This window comes from Pipistrellus hanaki (assembly GCF_964339955.1).
Source record: "Pipistrellus hanaki genome assembly, chromosome: 11".
Lineage (NCBI taxonomy): Eukaryota > Metazoa > Chordata > Mammalia > Chiroptera > Vespertilionidae > Pipistrellus > Pipistrellus hanaki.
The window spans coordinates 16,190,284-16,208,301 of record NC_140513.1 but is presented as its reverse complement, the minus strand read 5'-3'; the positions used below and the strand labels follow the sequence as shown (position 1 = coordinate 16,208,301).

General features: G+C 36.6%; 1 protein-coding gene across 1 annotated transcript in view; it reads left to right on the top strand.

Moving 5' to 3' along the window:
• The window catches only part of MUSK (muscle associated receptor tyrosine kinase), a 63,841-nt gene extending 47,507 nt beyond the window's left edge, over positions 1–16,334 (top strand). Inside the window, 7 exon segments of the mRNA XM_084899289.1 lie at positions 4,665–4,928; positions 6,348–6,523; positions 7,133–7,156; positions 11,388–11,586; positions 12,096–12,287; positions 13,408–13,556; positions 14,687–16,334. Coding sequence (XP_084755415.1) covers positions 4,665–4,928; positions 6,348–6,523; positions 7,133–7,156; positions 11,388–11,586; positions 12,096–12,287; positions 13,408–13,556; positions 14,687–15,369 — 1,687 coding nt within the window. The 3' untranslated portion in view covers positions 15,370–16,334.
• Positions 16,335–18,018: the final 1,684 nt, after the last annotated feature.

The following is an 18,018-nucleotide window of genomic DNA, read 5'->3' as shown; positions in this document are numbered from 1 at the left end:
ATGGACCTGAAACCTTAAAAAGGAGTTAGAAATTGACATTAGGAGAAATTCTATAAAGGCAAATTGGATTTAGTCAAAGCCTATGTTTTACTTCTTACTTTTATGATGGCAACTGGGGCACAGACAGACATAGATCAAGTATTTGGTAAAGAGTGTGAAGTTTTAGATTTCCTATACAAAAAGAAATGAAATCATTCAGAGATGCTGGTCAATTACACCCTTGCCAGGGTTTTCCTGCCTTGGGAAAGTCCAAGTTGGGGCCATTTCTGCCACTAGCCTCATAACTCACTTGAGAAGAGGGGCCTTTTTCTCAGTTCCCTGAGCTTTCATGCTGTGGGCATAAGTTATGGGTCCCTGTGTGAAATGAAAATGCAGGGTCTCTTGTTAATAAATGAAGTATTTCAAGAAGGTGACAGCAGTGCAATAAACTAAGCATATAGTCCTTCTGAGCGCAGGGCGCGGTGTGGCTGCACAGGTCACACGGCTGTAAGGCTAGTGAGTCTATGGAAATAACACCTCTCTCATCTCTCCTTCTCTCTTCTACTCCTCCCTCTCACCTCTTCCCACTTAGCCTCCATATCTTGCTTTCTGGATGAAAAGTCCCTGGTGGCTAATGGAGGTATATTCGGAGCTACAACCCTGACTGTGCTGATGGCTCCCATGGTTGCTTTGATTTGAATTCAGTACTTAGAGACACTCAATATTTTCTTAATCTTCTCCAAGTCTGCCTGTTAATGTGGTATCTAGCCTTCTAGCAGAAGCAGAGAACTTTCCAGAAATTTAAGAGATTAGAGTTGTCAAAGCTATATCTTGCAACCATATAATGAAAATGTACTAATTTTTGCTTCTTTTCCCTTTCAACTTGATTTCCTGTGGGAACTTCCTTTCCTGTTATAAGAATGGAGGTAAGACATTGTTATTATATCAATGTTTTCTTTTGTTGAGTTTTAATTTTTATTTGACATGCCATCTATTGTCTATTTGCTGAGTACTGTAATCTTTCAGAAACTTTCTAATTTCAAATCCTTTTAATAAATACTCTTACAAGGTGATGATGAAAATGGAGATGAGTAACATCTATTGAATAACATGTATCAAGCACTGTTTTGGCTTTATATGCATTATTTAAAGATATCTTCAGGAAATCCCTATGAAATAGGTACTATTATTATCCCTATTGTATGGAAAAGAAACTAAGAGAGTTTCTTTGAAATGGAGAGTTCCAGAGACTTACAGGGCAAGTAAATTATAGGCTTGGAAAGAGAACCCAGAACTGATTCCCAAACTCTCCCTCAGTGCTTTATCCTGTAGATAAGGAAGTATCACCTTGTAATATAATATTTGGCACTTTACAGTGTTTTATTTGCAGTAAAGTTGGCTTTTATAAAAACTCTAAATTTACAAATGATGAAACTGACATGAAGAATAATTAATAATAGTAATAGTGATAATAGTGGCTAAGTTTTGTGGTCGACACCTTTCTCATGTTAGCATTTCAGCAATTTTATGGGGCAAGCATTATTATTATCATTATATTTTTATATGCAGAACCTATTGCACCAAGAATTGCCAGGACTGCCTAGCAAACTACAAAGCCTACATTTGATCTCAGGTAGACAGATGCAAGAACTTAGATTGGTAATGACTATACTAACCCAGTTAGCACAGTAACTGAGCAGGATCTAAACCACCAACCACTCTTCCTAATTTCATGGAATGAAAGAACACATTGCATGCGAAAATTTGGTTATTTCTTTATCTTATCCCAATTCATATAGATTTGACCTACTCATTTATCACAGTTCTAAGAGACAGAGTTCTGATCCTTCATAATTCTACAATGAAGCCAAATAAGCTACTGAGGGGACACACAACATAAACATGGTAAAAATTAAATTAAAATGCAGGCCACCAACAGACCCTTTATTGGTAACACACCTGTTCTTTCTATGCATTTTTAAACCACTCACTCTGTTCCTGGCAATATATAGGAAAGTAAATAATCAAAACAATTCAACATATTAATGGAAGCACATACAAATTCCAAGGTCTCAAGAAGAGAAGTAGACCATTCACGTACATATAAGTGCAAATGAAAAATTTTACACTCATTAGTAGTCAAATACCTAGTAATGCTCATTAAATAAAATTCCATACCATTTTTCACTTGTGATAACACAAGCACTCTCAAACTCTGTTGGTAGGAAGAAAATCGCAATAACCTTTCTAGGGAGCATAATTTTTATTAAGCAACTTAAAATGGATATTGGATAAATTCACTTTTAATAACTTATGTTAGGGAAATAGTAAGTGTATGAACAATAAAATCCAAAACACTTCCTTTTATTTATTGGTGAAATGTATGAGAAATTTCAATATCTACCAATAGGATAGATTGGTGTGATTTTAGGATGTTTTTGAATAACATAATGGCATAGGCAAATGTTTATATCATGCTAAGTAAAAATGAATGATATAAAAACATGTATAAAATAATTCTAAATGTAATTATGTACACCTTGTATACTATCTATAGTATATATAAAACTCTCTATATTACTCTTATGTATATACAGATTATAATTGATATGTGTACAAATATTTAAAGTGTATATATTTGGCTAATATAATACATTTTCAAAATTTAATTTAAATTTTGTCTTTACATCACTCTCTGTTCCACACAATAAATAAATAGTAATTTTAGAGGTAACACAAGAGGTGTTTTTTAGGGGAGGCCATGTGCTTCTACTTGAGGACACTGGGTCTGGCATTTCAGAAAAATGACATTTGATATATGTCTTAGAGCAGGGGTTGGAAAACTTCTGCAAAAGGCTGGATATTAAATATATTAGGCTTTGTGGAGTCTACAGTCTCTGTTGTCACTGCTCAATTCTACTGTTTCAGGGTAAAAACAGTATGACCATTCATAAATGATGGAACATAACTCTGCTCTGATCAAACCTAACTTACAGAACTGGAATTGGAGTTTCATATAATTTTGACTTCTTTTGGTGTGTTTTTTTTCAACACCATTCTTAGGTCACAGGAAATATACAAATGGGCAGCAAGGCTGAATGTGACCTGTGGTTTGTATTTGTTGACTGCCTTAGAGAATGAATCATGTACAAAGGCATGAAAGAATAAAAATTCCAGTTTGCTTTGGAGATTGGAAGAGGCATAGAACCCTGTTGGGAAAGTGCAACAGTAGACCAGAGAGTTGGGATACAGGGAAAGAAGATTTTCCACATCAAAGGAGGGACATGTGGGCCACCCCTAAGGAGGCCAGTAGAAGGTGTAGAGTTTTCACTGGAGTAGTGGGGTTGCCTTATCTCAAACCACAGCTGGTCCTCTGCATGGATAAGGCATTGTGTTAAAAGGCAATAGAGGTCTTCCTCATAGAAACTATACAATCACTTTAAAAAATGTGACATGCATTTTAAAGCAGAGAGAGTAAGAGTAAATGGTGTACTGAGACTCCTTTAAGTATTCCATTTGACCAAGGAAAATTGTGTGCAATAAAAGAATTTAAAAGGGGGACTTGGGATCATTCAAAGAAACTTTACAGAAAAGAAGATGAGCCAGGTTTAGTTTGTCAGGAGAGAGAGAGGGACTGGCTCCATGAGCAATATTAACTAGCATTTTTGGAGACAGTCTGGCAGATCATTCCAAAATAACTAACATTCTGCGAACAGATCCCTGTGACCTCTGCCCCACTGTTCAAATGAACAACAGGACCAGCTGCTTCTGGTGTTGCTCCAAGGGCCTTCCCAAGAACTGCTTGCAGACAGGGAGGGGTCTCCTCACTTGCAAAAGACAACAATGCAAGTTATTTGCATTTATTTTGTCCCCTAAAGTGTTGCTGTGAGCTTCTTTCAAATTTTGTTTACCGTATTTTCCGGCGTATAAGACGACCCCCTAATTTTACAGTTAAAACATAGGTTTAGGCCTATATTCGCTGTATAAGACTACCCCCCACTTCCGAGGCAACACCAGTTCTTTTTTTAATAGACCGCCTCTCTAACTCTGGCCAATCTGAGCAGGCTTTTTACTAGAACACAGTGTTGTCTTATATGCCGGAAAATACGGTAAGTATAAGGGTTAGAAGGTTGAGGGACAAAATGGCCCAATTTGCTTTTGTGTTTTGCCTCTAAAATTTAATAAATACATACAATTTGAGGTTTATAAAGTCTGTAAAAGAAGAGTAAAAAAGAAAAGAAAGTTGTTTCAACTCTGAAACTATGGGCAGTCTCGGACTCTCTCAACTTATAATATATTTGTATATATATCATATGCATAAAATGTGTATATTTGGTCCTGTATATTATTTCTTACATTGTAGAACTAATCCTAGTAAGTATTTAAAGCTTCCAGAAATATTAGAGACAAAGAAAATTAATATGAACCATATACTTTGTATTTTACGGTTTTTCCCAGCATACAAAGGGTTTGCACAAGCTAGTTAACCTCAAGCTGATAGAAAAACCAAAACTGCAACCAGTTTCATTTCTATTAAAGACATAGCCTGTGTTTTCTTCAACCAATTTGTTAGTGCAATTTTCTCCCATTTCTGGAATGTAGATGTGGGAACTGGAGGAAAAAAACACAGACTAACTGCTAAGAAATAGCATGTGATTGGGAACACTGTTCACTGCTTCTTTCAGTAAACCACAGAAAGATAACAAAGGCTACTGCGCCCAGTACAGAGGGGAGGTGTGTAACGCTGTCCTGGCAAACAGTGCTTTTGTTTTCTTCAACAACTCCTACGCGGACCCTGAGGAGGCCCAAGAACTACTCGTACACACAGTCTGGAGTGAGCTGAAAGCAGTGAGCCCGTTCTGCCGGCCAGCAGCAGAGGCTTTGCTGTGTAACCACATTTTCCAAGAATGCAACCCTGGGGTGGTACCTACTCCTATACCCATTTGCAGGTAAAATTTAAAGTAAATAAATGGGTGAATGTATTTAGCTGTCTCCAAACAGGAAGAGTTTTCAAAAGTGGAAGTTGTCTTATGCATTAGTAAAGACAAAAACTGGCTTTTGTCCAAAATAGAAGGCAATTAGTTGGACAAAACTTCTATCATGTAAATCACTGATGATACCTTACAATACAAGGGTTCTGAGCTTCTAGAAAATGTAAAAGTATAATATTCTGTTGCCCTTGTTATTGTTCACATTATCATATTCTTAAATATCCTGCTTTCTATGAAATAAAAAAAAATCCTAAACTAATATATATCTTATTAGTAAGCCAAGAGAGAAAGGAAAATAAAACTACATTTCAAGCGTTTCAGCATTATTTGCTAATAAATATGAGATCAAGATGAGCATTTCAGAATATTACTTTATATGTGTAAACACACACACACACACACACACACACACACACATATATATATATATATATATATATATATTAAATATATTTTTAATGATTTTAAAGAGGAAGGGAGAGAAAGATAGAAACTTCAATGATGAGAGAGGAGGATCATTGATAGGCTGCCTCCTGCATGTCCCACACTGGGGATCGAGCCCACAACCCAGGCATGTGCCCTGAATAGAAATTGAACCTTGACCTCCTGTTTCATAGATTAATGCTCAACCACAGAGCCACACTGGCCACTGTATATATTTTAAAATACATTCCACCCACTATTTTAGTTTAAGTACTGACACTCTTGTCTCATGTCGGGGTGGGGAGGAGGGGGAGAAGGAGGGAAGCACACAGCAATGGGACAGGCCTCAGCTTCTCCAGAGTGGGGGCTGGGTAAGGCCTCCCATGCCCTCCTGTAGCCTGCCAGGAAAGTTGTGTGGTTTTGTTTTGAAAGACAAGTATGTAGAGGTGAGGACTGTGTTTCTCAGGCCCTTCCCATTAGCCCCAAGATTAGAGGAAAATCTCCAAGAATGGAAATTGACTAACAATGCTCCATGACTTTTCGTGTGTGTGTGTGTGTGTGTGTGTTTTTGAAACTCTGTGTGCTTTGTTTTGGCACTTTTGTAGTTATTATACTATAAAGTAGAGAGGAGACAGATTACAACAGATTCCTAATCTAATACCTTTTGAAATTGAAAGTTTGTATTTTTTCCAAAAAAAAAACAACCGTACATGTCATCTTACTTTTAAAAGTAGCATTAATTATTACAAACAAAATGAGACACCATTTCATCTGACAGGATAATATATTCCATAAAGCCTCACATTATTTACAATAAAACAGTCCTTTCAAAAACCCTCTTGTGAGAACAATGTGCTAGGATGATGTTTTGAAAATAAAGAATTTAGGCACTGCCACAAATTGGGCGCTAACATGCCATGACTCATCAAGTGTTGTTCTCCATCAACTGTTTAGAGAATACTGCCTGGCGGTGAAGGAGCTCTTCTGTGCAAAAGAATGGCTGGCGCTGGAAGATAAGAGCCACAGGGGACTCCACAGACCTGGGCTGAATTTGCTCTCGGTGCTCGACTGCAGCAAGCTCCCCAGCATGCACTGGGACCCGCGGGCCTGTACCAGACTGCCATATTTAGGTAACAGAGTCTTCGCAAGACTTTGGAGGTTAAGAAATAGTTAGTACTTTTGAAGAAACTAAGGTGTGCACTTCAATATCCTAATATTTCTAGGCATTTCAATTCATTCAAATCCTAATTGAAAAAGACTAGTATAAGGATTTACTTAATTTGTTCTCAGAGAAATTAAAGAGCACTTCTAACTGCTGCTTGAGAGCTTACCTTATTTCAGAAGGGGATCTTAGGAGAGCTTGTAATATTTTCTGGAATGTGCAGAGAAATGGCTAAGAAACTTCTCAGACTTTCTAGAGGAACGGGATAAAGGAATAAAGTCCTCTTTCTTAGCCAGTGAAGCAGATTTTTAAGCATGCAAAAATAAGCCACATGTTTGAAAATGCTGACCTCCCAAACAAAGCTGGATCCCTGCATGCTGCTTTAATGAACTTTGTAAGGAACGTCTAACAGCTGGCTTAATTTTCGAGACGCAATCTTTTCACATTTAACACAAAGAATGTTTTCTAGTTGCATATCAAAGAGCTGAAAGAGAACTTGCTGTTCTTAGCACTCTCACAGACTATCTGAGATATCTGAATGCTCACTTAAAACAGATTTTTATCCTTTCCCCCTCAGATTTTAAAAAAGAAAACCTAACAAGTAAGTAATTTTGTTGTGCCCTTGAAATCTTCTGTTATGTAAGTGGAGTTGTGCATGTGTATTTACACTCATATTTCATAATGTCCAGAACAGAATCTATAGATCCTCTCCAAGGTAGTCACCCAGGGAAAGCATGAAGAAAAATCAGTGGTCTCAGCTTGTGGCTTCTTATTAGGCCATGAAGAGCAGCATATTTAGTGAATGATACAAATGCTATCTCCTACCTCAAGATTATTAGCTGGCTTGATCCCTTACATGGCTATAAAATACACCAAATTTAAAATGTCACTTTTGACTTTACATTCATGATTTCTGTATCAGCTAATTATCCAGAGTGAAAACAAACATCTTTTTCTTCATTGAGCCAATTCATGGTCTTTACTTGTGACAACAGATCCCTCTTTTGGAAGATAGGTGTGTGTTTTTTAAGACAGCTAATTTCCAATAAAAAGTTTACAGGGACAAATCCAAATTATTTAAAAATGGTTGTCTCAAAATTCCTGGGAAAGAATTCAAAAAGTTTGCTTGAAAAGGGATGTCCTAGAAACTAACTTACATCAGAGTGCTTTAACCTATAAAAATGCAGAAAGCTTCAGAATGATACGAGGAAAATTTTTCATGTCAGTCAGCTTCCTCGGATTTGAGTGTTCTGAGACTTAAATCATATTTAGTTCCTGTGATACATATTCCAAACCTAATCACCTCTGCACTTGGCTAAGTGCCAGCACTTGATTTTATTGGCTTACTTAAAGAACTAAGACTTAAAAGTATTTTTAAAAAATGCTACTGGCTGCAACCGAATGCCTCAGAGTTTTTAAAACAAGAGCAGTTAGGGAAAAACAAAAACAAAAAATCTATTTTGAAAGTCTGTCGAATTGTTATTACCAAATTGAAGGAATAAAAAAGAAATGTTTCTAGTCTTTGTCCTAAGCAAACTTTACTTTGATTGGATTTTTAATTGTTGACTGAGGTCTATGTTATCCTTCAACTGTTTACTCATTCATCCATTCAAGTAGTTCACTGAGGGTTTACTGTGTGGAAGGGGCTGCTGACCTTTAATCCTAGATTAGATAGGACTACCATGCACAAAAAGCACCCATATTTCTGCCTTTTAAGCCAATTATAAAGATATAAGTATGAATTACCTACAAAAAGTCATTTTCTATTCTTAAAATATCAACTTTACAAATGAACAAGACAAACACTCACACACACACACACACACACACACACAAAACAAACAACAGTGGTGGTTACTGGAAGAAAAGGGGTTTGGGGGGAGGTCATAAAGGGTAAACAATACATGGTTACAGAGAGATTTGCCTTTGGGTGGTAAAAACACAATGCAATATACAGGTGATTTATTATAGAATTTTACATTTGAAACCTAGATCTAGCCTTACCTATAGACACTCCCCAAGTCAACAATAAAATTTTTATTAGTAGATGTACTTTTAGAAAGGCACCACAACTGTTTGGTTTAGGCCCTGATACATGTTATTCTTTTTTTAGAGAATACTATCTCTCCATCCCATACACACACATATTGGTTTCAGAGAAGGGAGAGATAGAAACACCAATCATAAGAGAATCATTGATTGCAAATGCCCCCTATTAGGGATCAAGCACGAAACATGCACATGCGCTCTTGGCTGGAATAGAACCTGGGACCCTTTAGTCCAGCGGTTGCCAACCTTTCGAACCACAGACCACTGGTTGGTGATCGCTGCTAGTCCACAGGCCGATGCTCTATCCACTGAGCCAAACCAGCTAGGGCCAAGTTAAATTAACATCAAGATGTATCATGTTCACTACAGTATTCTTGATACCTAAGAAACAATATTAATATAGGGATACTTTAATGTATGGATGAATAAGTGAATAAAATTCCCCTGATGTTCAGAGGAAAAGGATAAAGAGATAAAATCATGATGAGAAGATGCCTGGTAGTGCGGTTCTGTGGTTGAAGGGGTCATAGTTCGATTCCCAGTCAACATGCCCAGATGGTGGGCTTGATACCAAGGAGAAGCATGCAGGAGACAACTGATCAATGATTCTCTCTCATCATTGATGCTGCTATCCTTCTCTCACTCTCTCTTCCTCTCTCTGAAATAAATAAAAACATTTTTTAAAAAATCATGTTGAGGAGAGAAACTTTAAAAGGAAAGAAAATGGAGTTCCAAATTGATTATTTCACCCAAAAGTAAAACCAATGTCACTCTAGGGAAGAGCAGAGCAAATAGATCAGAAACAATAATCAAGGAAAAGCAAAACAAAACTATCCCTAAATGAAGAAGTAATTAAATCCATAAAACAAAACTATTGTTTAAACTATGTAAATTCTTACATTTAAAAAATAAGTCATCCTAAATTATCATGGATTATCCTTTTAATATGCCACTGAATTCTATTTTCTGTATTTTTTAGGAAAAACTACCTTTTATTTACTAATAAAATTACACTACAAATTTTATGAATTAAATTACATTCCCTTGCCTGTTAAATATGGTATGAACTGCTTGGTAAAATACAGATACAAAAATAGTAACTTCTCCCTGTCTTTTAATGATTGCCCCGTCTTTATTATTAGTAGCAGGTTTCACTCTCCAGTTTAGGCCCCTCTCTTTTTTTAATTAAATTCAAAATATCGTGGCAGTTAACTGGTTACATTTCCTAGTTATAGCTATACTCAGATTTTCTAATTCTTCAAATTTAATAATTAATATCATTTTCCTTAAGATTTAAAAAATGTAATTATTTTATTTTTATTGACCTTTGAATCTATTGTCTAATTCCTTCACCCATTCCTAATTTGTATGTTTGTGTCTTTCCTATGTTTTAAAATTAAAATTCGATTGATAGGCTACTTAATAACATTTATAAGGCCAAGTATTCACCTATTTTAAATTCTATTATTTGTGGTATATGTATTCTAACTTATTAATTTCTGCTTGTACATGACTGTTACTTTATCTTCTATTTTCCTTTGTTTTCTGTAGTTTTTGTTTCCTTTCCAAAGTCTGGGGATAAATGTTTAATTCTTTCTTTTTTTTTATCTAGTGGAAAGAGATAATGCCATGAGTTTATCATTTAGCACAGGTTTGGCCAAACTCCATACCCCCTATTAGGAAGTCACTTTCTAGTCTGTATCTATGGCTACTTTTTACGCTCTGATGGAAAATATACTGAATATATTTTCTTTTCTTAGATGTCCTATTGGATTTTATTTATTTAATTGCATTTTAGTCAAATAATAGATCTGCATAATTTCTGCTTTTTAATTTTCTTCGGTGGCTGACAAAAAGATCATGTCTGTCACTTTTCCACAAATATTTCAAAATAAGATTTATTCTCTCTTTTTAGGTCATTCTTTACTAGTAAAACTTTCCTGTTGATTATATTATTAAAATACCCTGTATCCACATTCTTGTCTTTACTTAATCAATTAAAAGAATTTAAAATATAATTAATATGATTGTTTTATAGATATCTAATGGACTTTGCACTCTACTGAGTGATATGCATTTGGCATCTTTTGGTTTCCAGGAGTAATGCAGATTTCACCTTGTTTTTATATTGCATAAGACCTTTTTAATGGGAGTTTGACAGTGGTCAATTTTTAGATGAATTAACTTTTGCTCATTGTGTCCCAAGTTTTCATCTTCTTCCATTAATTTTATTGTTTGTAAAACAACAGTATAAAAGCTCAACTTTAGACAACCCTGACTTCAAGTATAATTTCATTAAAATATTTTATTTAATAACAAATTCCACAATTGCTGTCATGTCACAAACAATATCATGCATTGGAAAGAGCACTAGTCCAGAAACTATTGTGTTTTTTTGTGTTTTTTTATGAACAACAATTTGTTTTGCTTTTGTTTATTATTTTTCATATTATTGATAGTATTATATATATCTCCCTCCTGCCCTTCATCCCCTCATTCTAGCCCCTACCTATTCCCCCAGGTCTGTATTTTTTGGTTGTGACCAAAAAATGTTTTTTCTCTAAGTCTCATTTTTAAAATTCTATGCTCCTATAAGTTGGATATACTTTCAACTGGACCTCACTGGATACTTACAATTAGACTTTATAGATATATATATATAACCTGGGAGAATCTGATACATAAAAAACTCATTCTTAAAATTTAGTTTACTGATTGCTTAAATACAAAAATTGGATCTTAAAAGTTTAAGGTTGAATGACAGCATTATTGTTTTCTTTCAGCATTCCCATCAATGACGTCCTCAAAGCCGAATGTGGACATTCCAAATTTGCCTTCCTCCTCCTCTACCTTCTCTGTCTCACCTGCATACTCCATGACTGTAATCATCTCTATCATGTCCAGCTTTGCAGTATTTGCGCTTCTTACCATAACTACTCTTTATTGCTGCCGAAGGCGAAAACAATGGAAAAATAAGAAAAGGTGAGGTTGTAGTTTAATCTAACCTCATGTAGTAATGTTTTAAAACCCACATATTTAATACTGGAATAGGGGATGGGAGGTGGAATATATATTACTGCCATGCCAGACTTTTTATGACATCCATGGCATTGCTCTAAAATTAAGCACCCCACCATGATCTTTACAAATATCTTTTTGCATAGGATCACATGTCCTCAGGTTGACAGTTTCAGCACAGAGAAGCTAAACAATAATTCTGAAGAATGTGGCTATTCCTGTTCCCATCTTCCCCCTCATCTCCACTGCCACTGCTAGACTGGACAGTGACAAAACTCCTGAGAAAATGTGACATTTGACTCTAGACCAAACAAAAATACTTCATTGCTCTAAAACTGAACGATCTTTGGCTGTCTTAGTATAATTTCTTTTGTTTCCTACTAAATACCAAATCTCTTTAGAACATAAGTCTGAGTATAAAGATCTCACCTGAGCCTGAGCTCCTTACTGATCTTACCTGTCTGAACCTGCAGAGAATCAGCAGCAGTGACCCTCACTACTCTTCCATCTGAGCTCCTGCTAGACAGGCTGCATCCTAACCCCATGTACCAGAGGATGCCACTCCTTCTGAATCCCAAATTGCTCAGCCTGGAGTATCCAAGGAATAACATTGAATATGTGAGGGATATTGGAGAAGGAGCATTTGGAAGGGTCTTTCAAGCAAGGTAAAAAAAAAATGTAAAAAAATATCTTCACTAAAATACGTTGTGTCTGAAAAGTTACCAAAACCAGTATGTATAATAGTTATTATCAAAGGAGTTAATTCTTCAAGCCATCAACTTTACTTGTATTGAGAACTGTACTTTGAATCTAAGTAATTTCCCTCTCTACTGGAAGGGTGTGAATATATAAGGAAGAGTCTACATTTGTATAGTGTTCAAATTACAAGTAATCAGCAAAGTTTAATTATCTTTCCTTTTAAGAAAATAATTTTAAATACATTTTAAATAATTTCTTACAATGTTATTAGTAAATAATTCTCAAGTATCATTTACTTCTCTTCCATTTTCTATTGCTATATTCTCTACTTTCTTTAAAGTTTACTTTGAACTAGTTTTTCTATTTAAACACTCACGGCCTGACCTGTATAGGTACTCTATAGATGTTCTTAGAATAGCAAAATAGAAAAGGAAAAAAAAAGTAATGCAAAAATGTCAGAAAACACAAGCTTGAGAAACTAGTTTGCATTCGGCCCAATGCCAGCCCTTTGTGTGAACTGGAATAAAATACCCTCTCTGTATGATGCAGCTCCACAAAACTGCTGGGCCAGAGAATGTGGACACCAATTATCACTTTGACCTGGTGTTCTTGGGTGGGACACAACTTTACATCCACTCAAGGTGGCCTTGGGGGGAACTTTCCATGTTTAATGAAAATCGCACACATACTTATTAAAAAACAAAAATATGCAATGTATCATTGTAGGGGCTTTGGGGACATAATGATGAATAAGTCAGGGTCCCTACTTTCCCAGGATTTAGGTTCTAACCAGAGATTAGGGGGTTAGGATGGTAATGATAATGCCATTGGGTCTGTGGTATTGTAAAAATTCCTATAATTTATGAATATTGCACTTTTCAAACTTAATCTACATTGAAAATAGCCCAGGAATTTTTGTCAATTGAAGTCAAGGGATTTTAAGAACAATCTACTTATTGGCATCTTTGATTCTGAGGTCTGGAAAAGGCTGCAAAAATGGGGGAATGTAAATGAATACGCATAGACATGTGATTATGAATACGATTCCTGATCTTTGATTTCTTTCTAAATAAATGAACCTCCCAGAGCTCCAGGCTTACTCTCCCACGAACCATCCACTATGGTGGCAGTGAAGATGCTCAAAGAAGAGGCTTCAGCTGACATGCAAGCCGACTTTCAGCGGGAGGCGGCCCTCATGGCAGAATTTGACAATCCTAACATTGTGAAACTGTTAGGTATGAGCATATAAGTGAAAGGAATTTATTGTATCAGAAAACAGAGGCTTTGCCAGTTTTCCTTCCTTCATACCTCATTTGTGGTTTTTTTGCTTCATGCCTTGACAAGAGAAATGTCTCTGTTCCTTCCCATACACTAGATTCTATATAAGCAGTGAAAAGTCTCATAAATTCACCTCAGTTTTTAAAAATTGGCTTTTTAATATTTCACAGTGTTGTCATTTCTTTTATTTTCTTTCCAGTACATAGAAATATAGTGTTTGTTAATGTCCCTGGAATTGAAAAGTAACCCTACAATAAATAAGCCAAGATTAAATAGTGTTTTTATTTCTCTTCCTCACTGAATAGAGACTTTTAATTATTGCCTAAAATAAATAGATCTAATAATCTATTTTTATGGTGATGCAAAATTGTGCCCAAAGGGTCTAATATCCCAAGTTGCCCAGTTTCCCTCTCAAATGTAGCAAGTTTTTAAGATATGAAAATATACTCTTGAAACTAATTATAATATGACTCTTCATGTAAACATTTTTCCTTTCTAGTGTGAATATTGTTAAACCTAAATTTCAGAATGTTTTACAGCAGCAACCTGAAAACTTCATCTAAGATCTTGGGATTGTTTTTGCTATTCTTTAAAAATTTCATGCGACACCTTCCTTACTATCCTTCCTCAGAGAAGCAGCAGCAGAAACACAGAGGAATTACTTACATATTCAAACACCCATTCATTAACTCCTTCACCAAACACTGAGTACCTGGTCTACCAGACACGTAGTTGGTTTGCAGAATGTAAAGAAGACGTAATCTCTACTTTTAAAATGTTGGGGAGGAAAATTTCAAATAAACAAATGCTTATGACATAGGATAGTAAGTACTATGTTAAAGGATGATAGAAGAAAAACCTGACACTGGAAGGGTCAGGAGCTAAGGCACCGAAGGAGGAATGATAGATACCTGCATCTTATTAGGTAAATAGATGTTTACACAAAGAGATGGGGTCCATATTTGACTATGAAGCTGTCAACAAAAAGCCAGGGCCCCCTATTTCTGATCTGGTCACTTGCTTTTAGTGCTCTCCCAAGTGTGTCGCTTTGGAAACCCAACCTAACAAAGGATGCTATTCGTTCCAGGTGTGTGTGCCGTGGGGAAGCCCATGTGCCTGCTCTTTGAATACATGGCCTATGGCGACCTCAACGAGTTCCTCCGCAGCATGTCGCCTCACACAGCGCACAGCCTCAGTCACAGTGACCTGTCCCCGAGGGCTCAGGTGTCCAGCCCTGGGCCCCCGCCCCTCTCCTGTGCTGAGCAGCTTTGCATAGCCAGGCAGGTAGCAGCTGGCATGGCTTACCTCTCAGAGCGCAAGTTTGTCCACCGGGATTTAGCCACCAGAAACTGCCTGGTGGGTGAGAACATGGTGGTGAAAATTGCCGATTTTGGCCTCTCCAGGAACATCTATTCAGCAGACTACTACAAAGCTAACGAGAACGATGCAATCCCTATCCGTTGGATGCCACCCGAGTCCATTTTCTTCAACCGCTACACCACAGAATCTGACGTGTGGGCCTACGGTGTGGTCCTGTGGGAGATCTTCTCCTATGGCCTGCAGCCCTACTACGGGATGGCCCATGAGGAGGTCATTTACTATGTGCGAGATGGCAACATCCTCTCCTGCCCTGAGAATTGCCCCCTGGAGCTGTACAATCTAATGCGTCTGTGTTGGAGCAAGCTGCCTGCCGACAGACCCAGCTTCGCCAGTATTCACCGAATTCTGGAACGCATGTGTGAGAGGGCAGAAGGAACTGTGAGTGTCTAAAATGGAAGATGTGCAAATAAAACACTACCATTTCCTCTCAGACTCTGGGAGCCAGAGGAACACAGTGCCGAGTCCCAACAAAACCTAGGTAGAAAGAACAATAGTAGACATGAGTAGCATGTCATTTGTTTCTTGGGGTAAACAAAGGCCGCACAGAACTCAGGAGATCAATCTATTGAAATTTAATGATTGGAAACACAGGCTAGGAACATGTCAGATAACCAGAGATAACTATTCTTCCTCATGGGGGAAGTTAGCATTACATACTGTACAGGAAAGAATGTCATCTGCTCTGTTCCTGAATTAGCTGGCAGCAGAGGAAGACTCTGCTGTATTACATTTTAATACAAAATGAGTTAGAGAGCTTCATTTTCAGTAGAGCTAAATCCTGTCCTTTCTGGAAGTGGTGTAGCTTCATGTACAATATTTAAATAAAACACAGAAAACTAAAAAGAAAGAAAAAAACACATTCACTGTCTCCCCACCCAAAGATGGATGTTTGGTTTTTTATTGAATTTTTTTCTTGCATTAATGCATACTTTTATATTTGTCTGTGATCTACAGAGCTATGGTTTACTTTATCAATAGAGGGTTTGTAAGGAATAAAATGAGCAGTCGGCAAGTCTTCATTCTTACTGTGATTTTTCAGTTCCTTTTTCTGTCTGTGCTTCTCCTCCTTCAGAGGTTTTCCCTTTATATGCACTTGTCATGGATTTATTCTACTTATTTTGTTCCTAACATTTTTTTGAAAAAAAAATGTTTTTGAGTTTTATAAGTTTATCTTTTTCTTTGAAATTTTTATTGGTATCTTTTCATTTGCTTTCATCTTTATTTCTTCCTCTTTCGAGGACTTTCTGTCCTTTTTCAGTTATTTAGCTGTTTTTTTCCTTTTATTTCTTATATAAAGATAAGCACTCTGGCTGAAATAACTTTCTAAATTACATTGTGGACTGATATTATATACCTTTTGCAAAATATTACCATTTGACTTTGTGTTTACTTTTGAAGCAACATATTTCAAATCTGTCATTCATTAATTTTATTGCCACAGTCTACTAAAGCTCTTAAATCATAGTTTATAATATGGGATGTCACAAAAATGATCTATGGCTTTGAGTTATTGTAGACCTGATGTTTTTGTGCCTTTTGACATTTTTTCCTTTTAGAAACCAACTTAATAGGCAGTAGAATTAATATAGTGTTGCTTACCAACTTTCTGCATGATAACCTATCTTTTTACAATTTATGATTCTTTTAAAAATACTCTGGGACTCAGATTTCTGTGGCACTAGATTTTTCAATGGAGCGCCACACAATATGTCTTTATTTAAGACCAACATGAATGATCTGAGCATGAACCTATATTCTCCTAAGAAGCAAATAAACAGAGAAGAGGAAATAGCAGTCTACACTATATCTGCTTACTTTCATTTAAACTAATTGGTAGTTAGGCAATGGAGAAATGGTCTGAATTCTTGAAAGCAGATTTCCCACTGTCTGCCGGAAGGCTCCACCTGCAATCTCTAAATCCACCTTCATGCAACAACTTGTCATCTTTGCTGGAAAACTTCCCATTTCTTATTCATAGTCACTCCAGGCAACCAAGACAAACACATAGAAATTACCTGAGACTTTGTCCTATCCTTCACCCCTGAGATTCTAGCAGTGTTATTTTCTAAAATCCTCCTGCTCACATCCCCTCCCCTTCAATTTGACTGCACTATACTCAAGCTCTATCACTGCCTACCAGCCTATTATTTAATCTTCCTCCCTTTTTAGGCCAGAGCAGATTCCATGGGCTATAACAATGTAAGGACCTGCCTATTCATAGTTCTGATTCATAAATAGGGAAGTAGGAAGTTAGGATGGAGATCTAAGTAGGGAGGTGCTATACATAAAAGTCCCCATTATAAGTTCAAATTGAGTCAGGTACCCAAAGGGCTCGATAAAGAATAAGGTTGCAGCATGAGTTCAAAATAAAAAGCCAAGAGGCCAGCAAAGCAGAGAAATTGGAGAGGGCCACTGCAAGTCGAGAGTTTCATGTATGATAGATACCCAAGTCATATTTTAAATGGTTCACATATGTGTGTTACATATGCTCTGCAAACTTCAAAGGTGTCTTCTGGTTTCATCAGCTGAGAAAGTTTTATCATAAAAGAAAGACGTGGAAGTCAAGCCAATCAGAAAAAGCTACCCATAGAAAAGCAGGTCAGTACAGTTACTAGAGTACCCACCTGTACTGTGGGTGTCATGTTGGCCCTGCGAGCCAGGTTTCCATAGCCTCGGTTGTATTGTTTGCCACTTTGAACTAGTCTCTGCTGCCCTCCCCATTGCTCAATGGGTGCCCGACGTTCCTGTCTCTTTCTCCTGGCTTCCACAGCCTCCCAGGTTCTTGGTCTGTGTGTGTTTTAGGCTCTGATAGTTAAGAAACCAAAGTAAAAAATGTTACAGAAATATAGGTAAATACAGTGAGGGGGCAAGCAAGTAAATATCAATATTATGTAACCATTCAACTTCACTAAAGTTTTAAAATGATTGACATCTAAAAATATCAAGTACAACCCCCATTATAGTAATAGTTATAATAAAAATAGCATTATCTGACAGCATTTATTGAATGCTAACCATGTATATTCTAAGGACTCTAAA